Source organism: Guyanagaster necrorhizus (genome assembly GCF_019112545.1).
Source record: "Guyanagaster necrorhizus MCA 3950 unplaced genomic scaffold BT62scaffold_54, whole genome shotgun sequence".
Taxonomy (NCBI): domain Eukaryota; kingdom Fungi; phylum Basidiomycota; class Agaricomycetes; order Agaricales; family Physalacriaceae; genus Guyanagaster; species Guyanagaster necrorhizus.
In genome coordinates this window covers 67,055-80,045 of record NW_025064933.1, presented here as the reverse complement: position 1 = coordinate 80,045, position 12,991 = coordinate 67,055, and the positions used below count along the sequence as shown (strand labels likewise).

Here is a 12,991-nt window from a genome sequence, read left to right as displayed (position 1 = left end):
GGAGTTGTGCAACCAGGAGTTCTTCATTGTCCCACAAGAGGTCGTCAAAATCAAAACGAGCTTTGATTTCTCAGGCTCTTAGACAGTCCACTTGAGCGGCACGTATGTGATGCTCGGTGTTTGCCAAAGATATTGTCATGCGAACGCTCTTCGGAACGCAAGATACGCAACCCTTGCTCGAGAAACAGATACTCTTCCTTCCAGATGGCGCAGCTAGGACTGTTATCTCGTTCTGGTCCTACTCTACATCAACAAATATTATAGATGTGGTATAGGCATGCTTCATATTGGCCAAAAGTCTTGGCCGTTGATACCCTGACGCACCACCACGTCATTCACGAAGGAGTGTTTCATGGAGCAATAAACGCACTTGGAACCGAGGTTAAGTCCCGATGCAAGCATGACTGCCTTAGTGCCTAGCCATTAGTATAGTTAACAGAGAGATCCACTCCTTTTCTAACATGCGTGTCTCCATGCTGTCTCACGAAGGTCGCAAGTACATAGGAAACCCTACATAGCGCCCTGCAAGCGGAATATCGCTGAAAGGAAGCTTTGAACTGAAGTAGTTGTAATCGGAAAAAAAATGAACAGAAGCAGAAGACAGTAAAACATGACCACGCCTGGGTAAATATCGAAGAATGAATGTTGCAGCTGTCTTATCTCTCAGTATGCCGCCGCATTCGTTTCATTCAACATACCTCTTTCATCCTTCCGAAGGTGCAGGATCGCTAGACGGGGAGCTTAAGCTCGTATATGCATAAGGTCTAGTGTTCACGACACAAGACGTCTAGGAACGTTAATATGTATTCCAATGAAGACAGATTACAAAAATACAGGTGTACTATAATGTTGAAGGTCATTGAGACTGCTCAGCGTAAACCTAGACAAGAAATTTGTCAACAACAGGACAGTCGTTTCAAAATGGAGCCTGACCTTGATCGTCTTATCAGCACCACCGGTAATCAACCGCGTTCCAGTCATATCAAAGGTCGAACAGAAAACACCAGCTTCTGCTTCAAGGGACCCAGGCTGAGGAATATCGTCCATATTTTGGAAGGGAGTGCCCGTATTATAGTCCCAGAGTGTGAGAGTACCATTGTCGCCTGGGGAAAGAAGTGCCCTAATAAGTAGCTGCGGTAATGAAAGAAAGTCCGAGGCGCCTCACCCCCCGAGAAGAAGACGCCCTCGGCGTTGACCGACAGCGTGTTGATGATTGCATTATGTCCACTGAAGTTGAACACGAATGTGCCTTCCGGACACTTCCATTTCTTGATATTGTTACCACCCGCCGATCCAGATGCAAAAGAATATTCCGTAGGATGTATAGCTAAAGACCGAATAGATTTTTTGTGGTGCGTGAGTGTTACCATGGTTTTTCCGGCCGCAAGGTCCCATAATCTAAAGGTCATGGTTAGCATCTGCAGTAGACGGGGAACTCATTCTATTGAAACGCACCTGACTGTGGAATCCATGCTTCCGGTGATGACTTGTGGGTCAGATTCTTGGCATTTCACATCTGCGACTGTACCAGTGTGACCGGAAAGAACATGGATCTGGGCCTTTGTCCGCATGTCCCAGACACGAGCAGACGCATCACGACCGGCAGTGACTAACACATCGAGAGTTGGATGGAGGGATAGGGAATATACACCAGACAAGTGTCCATGGTAATGCCGAATGACCTTGTTAGCCTCCAAGTCCCAGCACTTTACCATCTGCCAAGAGCTCATCAGTATGCATTATTACCGATCGAATTGACGCACCTTATCCTCACCACACGAAAAGAGGTACGGATGCCGTGGCGATACGGCCAAACCTCTCACGGTGGATATGTGGCCCGTTAGCGACAGCTTCAGCTCCCCCGACGCAAGATCCCAGATTTTTATCACACGATCGCCGGCACCCGTGGCGAACCATTTGTTGCCCGGTTCTACTGCTACGCTTCGGACCCATCCCAGGTGCCCTGAAATAACACGAGCAAGTTTCCATGGTGGGTGATACGTAGGCTTGACCGTCCGCGTCGTTTTATGTAGGGTGAGAGCTTGTGAGAGTTTACTCGAGGACATGAATGTTGATGGCTGCGAGACAGGCGTGTTGTCGATTTTGGCAATCATGCGTGACGTTTCTGCATCTGCAGAGGCTGTATCGCGTGAACACAATGTTTGTTGCAAGTCAGTCAGCGAGCGCACCTCCTGCAGTTATTAATTTCCGTTGCTCCTTTGGACGCGACGGACCCACATGGGCCTGCTGAGAGAGAAGTGCGGACGGGAGTTCCTTGAAATCACGATACTCGTCATGGATCTTCACCGCCAGTCGTAGCCGTGCACTGTCGATAATCTGTGGGACAATCTTCTGTAGGTAAAATAAGCGAAATACCTTTTCTCTTCGTCTTTGAAGCCGGCGTCAGGACAAGAAGCAAATACGCTGCGGGTCCGCTTTCCATTTATGTTGAAAAGCGGCTCTAGAGGCGGCAAAGCAGCAGCAGACATGGTGGAAGAGAGACCGTTGTCGTCGTGGTCCACGTTGAGCAGTGTAACCCTAACCCCAGGGCCGACCGTCGAAGCCGCTTAGTCACAGCCCAAAAATGGATAAGCGGAGAAAAGCAAGAGAAAGAATGCTCAGAGAATTTTTAAACTTCAGCAACATGCATCAGTTAACGATAATTAACATATAATGATATTTTGAACCAGATAATGTCCTTCAGTATGTCCGAGCAGTGAGTTGAACTTCGAAACCGTTACGTAACCAATTTGCACCTGTTTTCTTCCAAGGCCTCAATTACGTTCTCTCCCTCTTTCGATAGGACAGCGATAAGGAAATTGCTGTTGACTTCCTGGAGATAGTCTGTATTCGTTTTGTAACAGTGTATCCGGGTGTACGTCGTACAACTATAGTAGGAGAGGCATATACGATGTCGCAAGTCCTAGAGTTAAAGAAACACGCCAAGCAGCTTCAAAGCAGTGGCGCTTCTGAAAAGGTGTGTAGTACCTGTGTGTTGCTCCTCGAATTTACTGATTTTTGCCTGCTGCAGGAGCTGACAACTATACTACACATACTTAAGAAAGACTACCAAGTAAATGAAGCAGTCCTTAGGGTGGGTATTTCACGTCAGATTTTTTTGGTCGTGTGGGCACATACTAATCGGGATTCAATAGGAGAGCCGAGTAGGTCTAGCTGTAGGCAAGCTCCGAACGCATGCGTCGAAGGATGTCTCCGACCTGGCGAAAGACATCGTGAAGAAGTGGAAGAACGACGTGGAGAAGGCGAAGCAGAGCCATCAAAGTGGAGGGTCGAGCAAGCCGGTGCAGAATGGAAAACCAGCCCCGGGTGCGTTCTGATTCTTTCGTTGACCATGGAAAGCCTTGACAGTCCTTGTCTACAGGCAGGAAGGCTTCAGTGGCTTCAGATGGCAAGCCGACGATGCAGACAGCGGCCAAGGCGGCCACGAGGTCGGCCAAGACGGACGGCTTCTCAGATAACAGTCTGACGGGGGATTCGACAAGGAACAAGTGCATCGCACTCATCTACGACTCTCTGGCGTTCGACTCGGATGCTCGTGAGTACTGCACAGAAACCACCAGTCACCTACCTAATACCCTTTTCAGCCAGCGACCTGATCCTTAGACGAGCTCAAGCAGTTGAAAAGGAAGTCTATAATCTCTTTTTTGGAAATTCCAACACCGAATACAGGGGCAAAATACGTTCTCTATTCGTCAATTTGAAGGACAAGAGCAATCCCTCGCTGAGGGAAGGTGTTATTAGTGGCGACGTACCCGCTGAGAAGCTGGCCACAATGACCAGCGAGGTGAGGTTTTTCTACCTTAGCTTGACGGCGCTTGCTCATTGCATCTAGGAAATGGCATCCGAGGAAAGAAAAGCTGCTGACAGCAAGATTAGAGATCAAAACCTATTCCAGTCCCTTAGCGCCGAAGAACAGCAGGCGGAGACAGAAGCGTTCCAATGCGGACGATGCAAACAGGTGCGTACAGCGAACAGTTTGTATGACACGTTTCATTGATCCCATCAAATTGTTTAGCGGAAATGTCGCTATCGTCAAGCACAGACGCGGAGCGCCGACGAACCGATGACTGTACGTATATTCCAATGTGTTTGTACGTATACCAACAACTGATGATCCAATCATCTTAGACCTTCGTAACGTGAGTTTTCTCTTCACTGTGCGGTACCATCCTGACCTTTTCTTTTCATCAGATGTGTCAACTGTGGGAATAGGTGTGTTTACCCGTCCCCTTCCTTAATTCTCTAATTGATTCAACGTTCGTCAGATGGAAATTTTCATAAACAGCGCATTATATTTTTGTCGCTATCAATCCCTTCCGTATGCCGTACATTCCGTCAGCTCTTAGTTTTATAGTATCGTGAACCCAAAAGTAATGACTCTTGTATGATCACCTTTCACTCCAGTATACCACATTCATCTTCTTCCATTATTTTCGTCATTGTATATCGATTTCATGGTATTGGGCTTGGTCAAATGGGAATTCTTTTGATGCCAGCAACTGTTCCCCGCTACTTTCCTGTCCTATCTTTGGTACCACTGACATCTTTCATCGCCGTCATATTCTTTCGTTCTAAAGTTCGAAATGAAGGGGTGGAAGTAGCTCCGTGAGCGCTGTTGTTGATAAGAAGACAGAGAGAAAACATAACGCGTCGCCCAAAGCCTAGTGGAAGGACTATCTTTTTTTCCAACTTTTTTTCATAAAATGATCGCCAGGTACGTATTTTGGTGACGTCATTTTGATTATCGCCGCACATGAGAATCATGTCGTTTGCCTCTCCTGGCATAGTAAGAATATGAAGTTGCACTTCTCCTGAAAGTCTTTACCCATCGCCCAATCATCCAACCGAACCAAAAATCATTTTCACTCTAATCTTGTATTATCAGTTATACATGATACGCGGCGTCGAAATAATTCAATTTCCAGTAGTAGTCAGCTTCTTTGTACTGACTTGTTGATCGTGCCCTCTCGATTTCACGGTATCGGCTTGGCTTGGTCAAATTGGAATTATTTTGATGTCAACGGGACCGGAGTATCACGGGAGCTTGTCGTTCCCTGTACCGTTACTGCCAGCAGCACTGAACGTAGATCATAGACGTTCAGCTCGCTGCTTCCCCTGCCTTTGCCAACTAGCAAAGTCTTACTTCTAGATCCCACTGAACCACTCCTGACAACAATATCCAACAATGGTGGCCAAAAATGCCCCCGAGAAACGCGAGCAGACTGAAACAACCAGCCGAACTGCGAAGGAACAAACACATCGGAAACGCGGGAGACGAAGAGGCAGAGTTGCAATCCAATGCAGCAGCGAGCCGAGGAGTCACCCTAGCGGAACGAATGTTGCAGGTGGAACAGGTGGGACCAAGGGCTGGGCAGAATGGGAAAAAAGACGATGAGGGCTACTTCCCAGACTCCGGAGAGGAAGCCGACGAGCTGATACAAAATTGCGAGGCACCCCAACCACCGATAGAGTAGGAAAACAGGATCGTTATCGACTTAGACGCGTCTTCACTGTTGCCAGATGACCTGCTGGAGAACCTCACATCGCCAGAGCGGACACCGGCCGCTGCCCCATCGATATCAGGCATTCTACAGCAGTCCACGGGTCCTATGGCGGGTCAGAGCAAGAGGAGCGCCAAACCCGAGACCACCATCCCCGCAACCACTACCGTCGTGAAAACGGCGGTGAGGGGCCAAGGGGGAGAGGCCAAAGGCAAGGCCAACCTCAACCAGGACGTGACCGACAATGCATTGCTGAAACAGGCCGATTCCATCATTCTGCAGGCCCAAGAACAGGCCAGTGACATAGCTGCTGAGAAACTGGCCACAATGACCAGCGAGGTGAGGTTTCTTCTGCCCTAGCTCGACAGTACTTGCTCACCGCATCTAGGAAATGGCATCCGAGGAAAGAAAAGCTGCTGACAGCAAGATTAGAGATCTAAACCTGTTCCTGTCCCTTAGCGCCGAAGAACAGCAGGCGGAGACAGAAGCGTTCCAATGCGGACGATGCAAACAGGTGCGTACAGCGAACAGTTTGTATGACACGTTTCATTGATCCCATCAAATTGTTTAGCGGAAATGTCGCTATCGTCAAGCACAGACGCGGAGCGCCGACGAACCGATGACTGTACGTATATTTCAATTGTTTGTATGTATACCGACAAATGATGATACAATCATCTTAGACCTTCGTAACGTGAGTTTTCTCTTCACTGTGCGGTACCATCCTGACCTTTTCTTTTCATCAGATGTGTCAACTGTGGGAATAGGTGTGTTTACCCGTCCCCTTCCTTAATTCTCTAATTGATTTAACGTTTATTAGATGGAAATTTTCATAAACAGCGCATTATATTTTTGTCGCTATCAATCCCTTCCGTATGCCGTACATTCCGTCAGCTCTTAGTTTTATAGTATCGTGAACCCAAAAGTAATGACTCTTGTATGATTATTTTTTACTCTATTATACCACATTCATCTTCTTCCGTTTATTTTCGCCATTGTATTGGTTTGGCTTGGTCAAATGGGAATTCTTTTGACGTTAACAGCTACTTTCCTATACTATCTTTGGCACCGTATTTCATCGCCATCATGTTTTTTCGTTCTAAAGTTCCAAATGAAAACAGAGAGGTGGAGGTGGCCCCGTAAGCGTTATTTTTGACAAGAAGACAGAGAGAAAACATATAGAACCTCGCCCAAAGCCTAGTGGAAGGACTCTTTTTTCCTACTTTTTCCCATGTCTTCCATAGAATGATCGCCAGGTACGTTTTTCAGTGACGTCATTTTCATTATTGCCGCATATGAGAATCGCGTCATCTGCCTCCATGGTATAATAATAACATAAAAGTCGCACTTCTGAAAGTCTTTTCCCATCGCCGAACTGAACCAAAAACCATTTTCATACTCTAACCTTGTATTACCAGTTAAACATGGTACGTCGAACTAATCCAGTTGTAGCTTCTTTGTACTGACTTGACCGTGCTTTCTAGGGACCTGTAGTTTCTGCAATCGGGCGTGATATAAACGCCATAATTGCTACAATTTCTAATCTTATAATGACCATAGTAGGCGCTATTACCACGGTAAGATTTCCCTTTGTATCATCCAACTTTATATCGAGACTGACAAAAACGAGCGTAGGTGATTGTTACAATTTTTGGTGTGATCGCAGATATTCTCTGCTGTCGCTGCTGAGGAACGAGACGAAGTGACATGTGCACAAGCCGGAGGCGGAGAGGCGCTTCAACTCATTAGATGCCCAGACTGAGAGAACGAGTACACGACACTTCACGTCTGGGAACCAGCTGATATACCTTTACAATTTATTACCGTTGTATTCCATACATTTTGGTTAATTCGACGGTATTTGTTTCCAGTAACCAAAATCTGCTGGTGATGAACTAGACCTTCCATTTCCTGTGTTACAAAGTGCGAAGGATGCTCCTTTAAAGAAGAAAGCTCTGTGAGGCGATTTGAGCATAAAGCCTTAAAGGAAGGATGAAGGGACGTACCCTGTCGGCGGAACCGTCATATACACACTACTGAACGTCTCGAGATATTCGAAAGATTCCCATCTACCTTCCGCGTGTCCCAATATATACTCTGTCGACGTCGCTATGACCTTCAACCGTACGGGCTGGTCAGTCGTCTTAAGCTCGTAGTGATTCGTGGTCGTGGCTGTATTATTGGAAAAAGTCAACCCCCAGGGCCCTATTTGTTGCGCAGGCACCAGCGTCCGCGTCACGATGTACCTCTTCCCAGACCCCACAGCGTCACCAGTAATTCCGATATCGTTATGCATCATGTCCCCGTAGAAGACACTCAACCCAGCCTCCATCAAATTAGTGGTGGGGAAGAACTCGAGGATTGTCTCAAACGTTTCCTCGTAAGAGGTTTGCTTGCGTGTTATGATGGCCGCGCTATCCCTGTCGCCAAGTGCGTAGCCATTTGCTTTCAACCTGAGATACCCTGGCCGGGCAGTGAGCGAGTGAAACGCCTTGTATGGATTTCGGACGAAATAGAACGAATTATCCAAACTCGCCGAGGTGAAGCCATTGGTATATGAAGAGAGCGGGGACTTGTCTTCCAGAATACCGCCCATATGAAGACTCAGGGGCCGGCCTTCGTTGATTACAGGCCAGCCTTCTTCCCATGTCACGGGGAACAAGAAGGTCTGGCGTCCTGAAAAGAAGGACGACGGGTTAATGCCTGTGCCAAGAGCAGAGTACACATACTTACCGAGTTGCTGGTAGCTAAAGTTCCCGCTCTGTGGTACGGTTCCCAGGCAAGAGCCCCACCAGGTTCCGTCCGCTGCTTGCATGAAACCGGCATGGCCAGTAGACTGCACGGCCAGTGAAAGGTCAGCGCCATTGTAAATGATCGGGTTGCTAGGATTATTTTCCCAAGGCCCTGACGGTGACGGACCACGCTGGATGGTTGCTTGATGATGAACACCCGTACCGCCTACGGGATTGGAGGTGTGAGTCGCAAGTATTAAACCATAATTAACTAGGATGTTAACCTTCTGCGATCATGAGGTAGTAAGTTCCGTTGATCAAATATACATGTGGACCTTCAGGCCTAGACGTCGAATCGTTGGGAAGAGTGCCGTTGAAGATGAGTTTATCACCAGTGAGAGAATCTCCTGTAAGGAGATCAATTTTGCTCTGGTAGATGCCGTAGATTTTATCCACGGCGTTGTTTATTCCGGTCCATGTAGCATATACCTTTAGGGAGGCTTTCAGCTCGACTTGTATAGCACAAAACTACCCTTACATCACCGTTTGTATCCCAGAACAGATCTGCGTCATATCCAAGAAAGTCTGGATGAAACATTAAGTTTGATGGAATGAACGTAACGTAAGAAATACAGAACACATACCAAAATACACCGGATCACTCCATTCTCCTGAAGATATGTCTTCTGTGGAAACGTAGAAGCTTCGAGGGAAGAGCCTGAATTCCGCTTTACAGACATGAGCAAATGTGATGACGCATAATATGATGGTGGACGTACGAGTGTAGACATATCTAGTCGTGCACACGAGATAATATACTCCTCTGTGGAATCTCAGAGTTGGGGCCCAAACGCCTTCAGGTTCATCACGCTTAGCGCCCAGGTCACAGACAGATATGGAAGTATCACACTGACCCGCATCTGATGGTGTGCCAAGAAGCGACAGCTGTAATGGTCTGGTCAATCCGTGCCCAATGAGCTCCCAGTCTACGAGATTCGTGCTGTGATAAATGGGGACACCAGGAAAGTACTCGAACGTGGACGTAGCAATAAAGTAATTCGATCCTACGCTCAGTATAGAAGGGTCCGGATTGAAGCCTGGGAGTATTGGATTAATCAATGCGCGAACCAGTGCTGCGAGAAATGAGAATGATGTTCTCCTGATACAGCACCGCGGCATACCGACTCCGACAATCCCCAGCGAAGAGAGAAGGCGTGGCATTGGGGGAAAATGAGAGTATTTGCAAAGACTTGGGGTCTTGAAGATACCAGTATTTTTCTGCTCGTATATATGCTATTCCCGGAGGTCAGCTGGATGGTGGCGGTTTTTAGTCGGGAGGCTGCAGTCGGGCCGTCCGGTAGCAGCGGGAATAAAGGGACCAATATTATGGTACTTATAGTTTAGTATTAGAATACTGGGAGGCAGCGCTGTAGAAGAGAAGTCCACCCGGTATAAAATCCCAACTTTTGTCCTGCTATGGTCAAAGGAGCCGCTAATGTCCGTCGAGCATAGTCGGGCCGCTGGAGCGGCTTATTTGGGATCGTCATGTTTACCAAACACCGGATCTCGGAATCAGAGGCCGCCGTGCTCTCTCTCTTTTACTATCACTTCATGTCCGTATTGCCTGGCTAGATTTTTTCGTAAGACTCCATATGGGCGCCTACTACGACGAGATTGAAATAGAAGACATGGTGTGGGATGCTTCGAAGCGTGTCTATCACTACCCATGTCCCTGCGGAGACCGCTTCGAAATTTCACGACAGCAACTAGCCAATTATGAAGATATTGCTACCTGTCCCAGTTGCAGTCTCATCATTCGTGTCATTTATGATCCTGTGAGTCGACTTCTCTGGTTATTCCTTGGTGAGAAAGGCTTACCCGATGGGATATAGCTGGATTACGAAGATGAAGAGGAGGATGAGGAGGATGAGAGCGGTGGCGAGGGAAAGAGCGGGAGCAGCGATGACGAGTATTTTCAGGATGCTATCGAAAAACTTACCCTTGGTGATGCCGAGGAAGACAGTAAGGCATGACTAGACCGCGACTACTGGATCTGTATCTTTTTACTTTACATATGCCGTGCGCCTTTGTTTTCTTCTTTTAATTGCAGATCTGACATACTCCCTGTGCAGATGTATTTGATTTTTCCGTTTCGTTCAACATGTATGACTTTAAGTCTATGTCGCCCGACTACAAACGTTGTCGTGCCCGCGATTGTGTTCGACGAATGTCCGACAGTCGGCTGGTCTGCTGACTGCTTCGTGATGCTGGTTCTCTTTTCATGTCCCCTCTGCACGGCTTGGCCATAATCGGTAAGGGAGGTTATGAAACTGTACTTTGTTACCGCGCGGAAAGTACGGCTCCTATCCATATCGCAAGCCCACATACCTTCTGGCTGTGGACTCTCGGAACTGAGCTATCGTCTTTGTTTCTGGACGTTAACGCGCCTTCTCAGGAGCTTTCTCACTGACTTCCTTCTCTTCTAATGAAGTCTCATTTCTTTTCCCGTGAGTGGCTCGGCATGCTGAACAGGCACAGACTCATGCGTTTGTCGTTGTCGGCCGCGCTGCTGATTTTAGATCCATCCAATGAGCACGTCTCAGAAGATCTTCTTTTCTCCTAATGATGTTTTGAAAACCAAATCTTATTGGTTCATGCGTGATTTCATCCTGTCCATTGAGAGTTATCAGTTTCAGCTGACGTCATATCCGTGTCATAAGCTCGCTTTCGTCTCTTCACAAAATGGACTTGTAACACTGTAGTCACTTTTGAACCGCTAGGCCGATGGCCTTGGCGCACCCGTGCTCGGCAATTACAGCGAGTCTCTTTCGCACACTGCACCTCGTGTTGTGATACATTGGTCAGACGACGGAATGCAAAGTCGAGATATAACCAAGCTTGCTATGGTACCTTCCCACGAATTCCTCAGAGGCAACCAGTAAACCGCCTCATGACAATATCGCGTCGATGGTGCCTTAGTTTTCATGATCGTAGTGCGGCGTTCATGTCTTTCGACTTTAGAAAGACTTCCATCTCGCCGTCGCGTTTTAATTCTCGGGCGGACATTGCTGGGGTTCTTTGAGCAGCGGATGATGAGACATGAACGCGAAATGAAATCGTGGAGGTCGCCGTTCTCGCTAACTGGCTATAAAACTCTTTGTTTGAAGGATGAGCTCTGCAGAAACACGAACTTGACTGAACAGCGATGCCTGCCAATGAAGGCTAGTCACCCTCTAGACCTTTGGCTGCTCTTTCTTACAGCTTTACAGTTGGAACCAGTGGTCTCAACAACTGTAATCCTTTCTGAATCTGATCGCGGACCGTTACTAATAGTCCTCTAGATTTTCAAAGACAGAACCGTCTCGAAGCCGTCAGCTGGCTTGAGTCACGCTCTGGCCCTTCAAATGCTCCTACTTGGACGATGACCTGCAAAAGTGAGCTTCTCAATGACGGCTTACAATCTTTTCTGACGAATTTTTTACAGTCGATGGAGTCGTTCGTGGTATTGGCACAGGGTCGCAAAAGTACATCGCTAAAGACGCGGCGTCGAATCAGGCGCTTGCCTACCTGAGGAGGACTGGGTAGATGAATGGACTTTCCGCGTATTTATGATTCGGATCCGGGACTCTGATTGATACCGCGCTTGTTTTGATACGATACCACGTTATGCCTTCTCTCGCAATTTGAGTTTTTCATTTCCACAATTTGAACTCCACCAGTAAGATCGCCAATCAGGAACATGAAGACGAATACGGCTGAATATCATGCGTCTACGGCTTGACACTACGGAGGGATGTCTTTTCGTCTCAGAGGACATCAGTTCTTTCATGTTATCTGATGTTATGCATAATTAGTATAAGCTCACATACTTGACATGGGGCCTGTAGATTAGAGTAAATGCATGACCGAAAATTATAATGATATCGCGATAATAGGGGAAGCACTAGGCAAAAATGAGACAGGGCACGCCTCCTCGCTGTAAGAGGCATCAGCAGAAAGAAGATAAAAGGGGGGTGGCAGGCCTACCTGCTCCAAAAGTGCATAAATTATATCATCCTCCTCTATGTCGTGCTAGACCGACGCAAGTTATAGGTCAGTGCCACCAAAGAAAGATTACAACCACATACATCTCCTAAAGTCTCTTCAGGACGTAGTCTATCCCCGTTCAGAACAAATTTCAATGTACCTGTACCCAGTTACATGATATGAAAACATAAAAGGGAGGAAAGGGGGGACATGATTCTAACCAGGATCTTTCTCGAACTTTTTCTAAACGCTCCTGGTTAGCCAACTAAACGCGTCGGAACATGTAAAAAGCACACCTCTGCAACTGCAAATACTTTAGCAAATTTTGTCGTCCGCTTTATGGCGACTGTTATCTCTGGATGGTGAGATTAAACGCGAATGTACTCTTGTCTTCCTCGCCTCCATATTTGATGGTGATGTTGATCTTCAGCTTGGTATCTTCTCGCTCTTCTGACATTTCTGAGGGCAGAATATGAAGAACGGCGAGAAGAATGTGGTCCAAAAACAGGATGAAGTGGTGGCGAGTGTGAAAGAAGGACGAGGGTCTCGGATTCACGGAGATGATTACTTAAAGGGTAATGATGCAGTCACGAGCATCGGGTTTTACCACGGTCGACTAGCTTTGTACCCCAGAATTTGGGCAACTCGGATCGGCAATATACCAGAATATTGACATTTCCGAGTCGATGTGACTCTGGGCGTTGGTGGCGC

At 47.3% G+C, this 12,991-nt stretch overlaps 6 protein-coding genes across 6 annotated transcripts; 3 read left to right on the top strand and 3 right to left on the bottom strand.

Moving 5' to 3' along the window:
• Positions 1-381: 381 nt before the first annotated feature.
• BT62DRAFT_989333 (WD40 repeat-like protein) lies at positions 382-2,510 on the bottom strand. Its single transcript, XM_043190149.1, has 8 exons — positions 2,377-2,510; positions 2,190-2,326; positions 1,764-2,140; positions 1,456-1,715; positions 1,166-1,398; positions 934-1,103; positions 699-880; positions 382-651 (listed from the first exon to the last, which is right to left on the bottom strand). Exons 1-7 carry the CDS (start codon positions 2,487-2,489, stop codon positions 857-859), a joined length of 1,314 nt encoding a protein of 437 aa, XP_043033595.1. The 5' UTR covers positions 2,490-2,510; the 3' UTR covers positions 382-651; positions 699-856.
• A 267-nt stretch (positions 2,511-2,777) lies between these two features.
• Positions 2,778-4,617, top strand: BT62DRAFT_938288 (transcription elongation factor). Its single transcript, XM_043187502.1, has 10 exons — positions 2,778-2,977; positions 3,032-3,094; positions 3,156-3,327; positions 3,383-3,556; positions 3,606-3,805; positions 3,854-3,979; positions 4,037-4,090; positions 4,150-4,160; positions 4,213-4,233; positions 4,287-4,617. The coding sequence occupies exons 1-10, from the start codon at positions 2,912-2,914 to the stop codon at positions 4,300-4,302; spliced, it is 903 nt and encodes a 300-aa protein (XP_043033594.1). The 5' UTR covers positions 2,778-2,911; the 3' UTR covers positions 4,303-4,617.
• Positions 4,618-5,373: 756 nt separating this feature from the next.
• On the top strand, positions 5,374-6,367 carry BT62DRAFT_637398 (uncharacterized protein). The gene is made up of 5 exons (XM_043181722.1): positions 5,374-5,861; positions 5,911-6,036; positions 6,094-6,147; positions 6,206-6,289; positions 6,343-6,367. The coding sequence occupies exons 1-4, from the start codon at positions 5,631-5,633 to the stop codon at positions 6,218-6,220; spliced, it is 426 nt and encodes a 141-aa protein (XP_043033593.1). The 5' UTR covers positions 5,374-5,630; the 3' UTR covers positions 6,221-6,289; positions 6,343-6,367.
• Positions 6,368-7,321: 954 nt separating this feature from the next.
• On the bottom strand, positions 7,322-9,604 carry BT62DRAFT_997903 (glycoside hydrolase family 43 protein). Its single transcript, XM_043190691.1, has 9 exons — positions 9,436-9,604; positions 9,169-9,387; positions 9,034-9,108; positions 8,899-8,982; positions 8,793-8,839; positions 8,539-8,743; positions 8,256-8,480; positions 7,529-8,198; positions 7,322-7,477 (listed from the first exon to the last, which is right to left on the bottom strand). Exons 1-9 carry the CDS (start codon positions 9,473-9,475, stop codon positions 7,369-7,371), a joined length of 1,674 nt encoding a protein of 557 aa, XP_043033592.1. The 5' UTR covers positions 9,476-9,604; the 3' UTR covers positions 7,322-7,368.
• Positions 9,605-9,836: 232 nt separating this feature from the next.
• Positions 9,837-10,761, top strand: BT62DRAFT_938286 (zf-CSL-domain-containing protein). Its single transcript, XM_043187501.1, has 3 exons — positions 9,837-10,089; positions 10,147-10,334; positions 10,387-10,761. The coding sequence occupies exons 1-2, from the start codon at positions 9,907-9,909 to the stop codon at positions 10,285-10,287; spliced, it is 324 nt and encodes a 107-aa protein (XP_043033591.1). The 5' UTR covers positions 9,837-9,906; the 3' UTR covers positions 10,288-10,334; positions 10,387-10,761.
• A 1,342-nt stretch (positions 10,762-12,103) lies between these two features.
• On the bottom strand, positions 12,104-12,737 carry BT62DRAFT_1081062 (uncharacterized protein; the record flags this gene model as incomplete). Its single annotated transcript, XM_043179634.1, has 6 exons — positions 12,104-12,230; positions 12,281-12,325; positions 12,382-12,440; positions 12,502-12,523; positions 12,577-12,626; positions 12,665-12,737. 6 exons carry the CDS (start codon positions 12,735-12,737, stop codon positions 12,198-12,200), a joined length of 282 nt encoding a protein of 93 aa, XP_043033590.1. The 3' UTR covers positions 12,104-12,197.
• Between the last annotated feature and the right edge of the window lie 254 nt (positions 12,738-12,991).

Excerpts from the sequence above, each read along its gene's own strand:
- BT62DRAFT_938286 (XM_043187501.1), top strand. The coding sequence starts at position 9,907 with ATGGGCGCCTACTACGACGAGATTGAAATAGAAGACATGGTGTGGGAT. Across the intron at positions 10,090-10,146 it reads TTCGTGTCATTTATGATCCT|CTGGATTACGAAGATGAAGA; the intron begins GTGAGTCGACTT and ends GATGGGATATAG.
- BT62DRAFT_997903 (XM_043190691.1), bottom strand. The coding sequence starts at position 9,475 with ATGCCACGCCTTCTCTCTTCGCTGGGGATTGTCGGAGTCG. Across the intron at positions 8,983-9,033 it reads GACTAGATATGTCTACACTC|CGGAATTCAGGCTCTTCCCT; the intron begins GTACGTCCACCA and ends ATGTCTGTAAAG. Across the intron at positions 8,481-8,538 it reads CTACCTCATGATCGCAGAAG|GCGGTACGGGTGTTCATCAT; the intron begins GTTAACATCCTA and ends CCAATCCCGTAG.
- BT62DRAFT_938288 (XM_043187502.1), top strand. The coding sequence starts at position 2,912 with ATGTCGCAAGTCCTAGAGTTAAAGAAACACGCCAAGCAGCTTCAAAGC. Across the intron at positions 2,978-3,031 it reads GCAGTGGCGCTTCTGAAAAG|GAGCTGACAACTATACTACA; the intron begins GTGTGTAGTACC and ends TGCCTGCTGCAG. Across the intron at positions 3,557-3,605 it reads GGCGTTCGACTCGGATGCTC|CCAGCGACCTGATCCTTAGA; the intron begins GTGAGTACTGCA and ends TACCCTTTTCAG.
- BT62DRAFT_989333 (XM_043190149.1), bottom strand. The coding sequence starts at position 2,489 with ATGTCTGCTGCTGCTTTGCCGCCTCTAGAGCCGCTTTTCAACATAAAT. Across the intron at positions 1,716-1,763 it reads TTTCGTGTGGTGAGGATAAG|ATGGTAAAGTGCTGGGACTT; the intron begins GTGCGTCAATTC and ends AGCTCTTGGCAG. Across the intron at positions 1,104-1,165 it reads GGGCGTCTTCTTCTCGGGGG|GCGACAATGGTACTCTCACA; the intron begins GTGAGGCGCCTC and ends TTCTTTCCCCAG.
- BT62DRAFT_637398 (XM_043181722.1), top strand. The coding sequence starts at position 5,631 with ATGGCGGGTCAGAGCAAGAGGAGCGCCAAACCCGAGACCACCATCCCC. Across the intron at positions 5,862-5,910 it reads TGGCCACAATGACCAGCGAG|GAAATGGCATCCGAGGAAAG; the intron begins GTGAGGTTTCTT and ends CACCGCATCTAG. Across the intron at positions 6,037-6,093 it reads AATGCGGACGATGCAAACAG|CGGAAATGTCGCTATCGTCA; the intron begins GTGCGTACAGCG and ends CAAATTGTTTAG.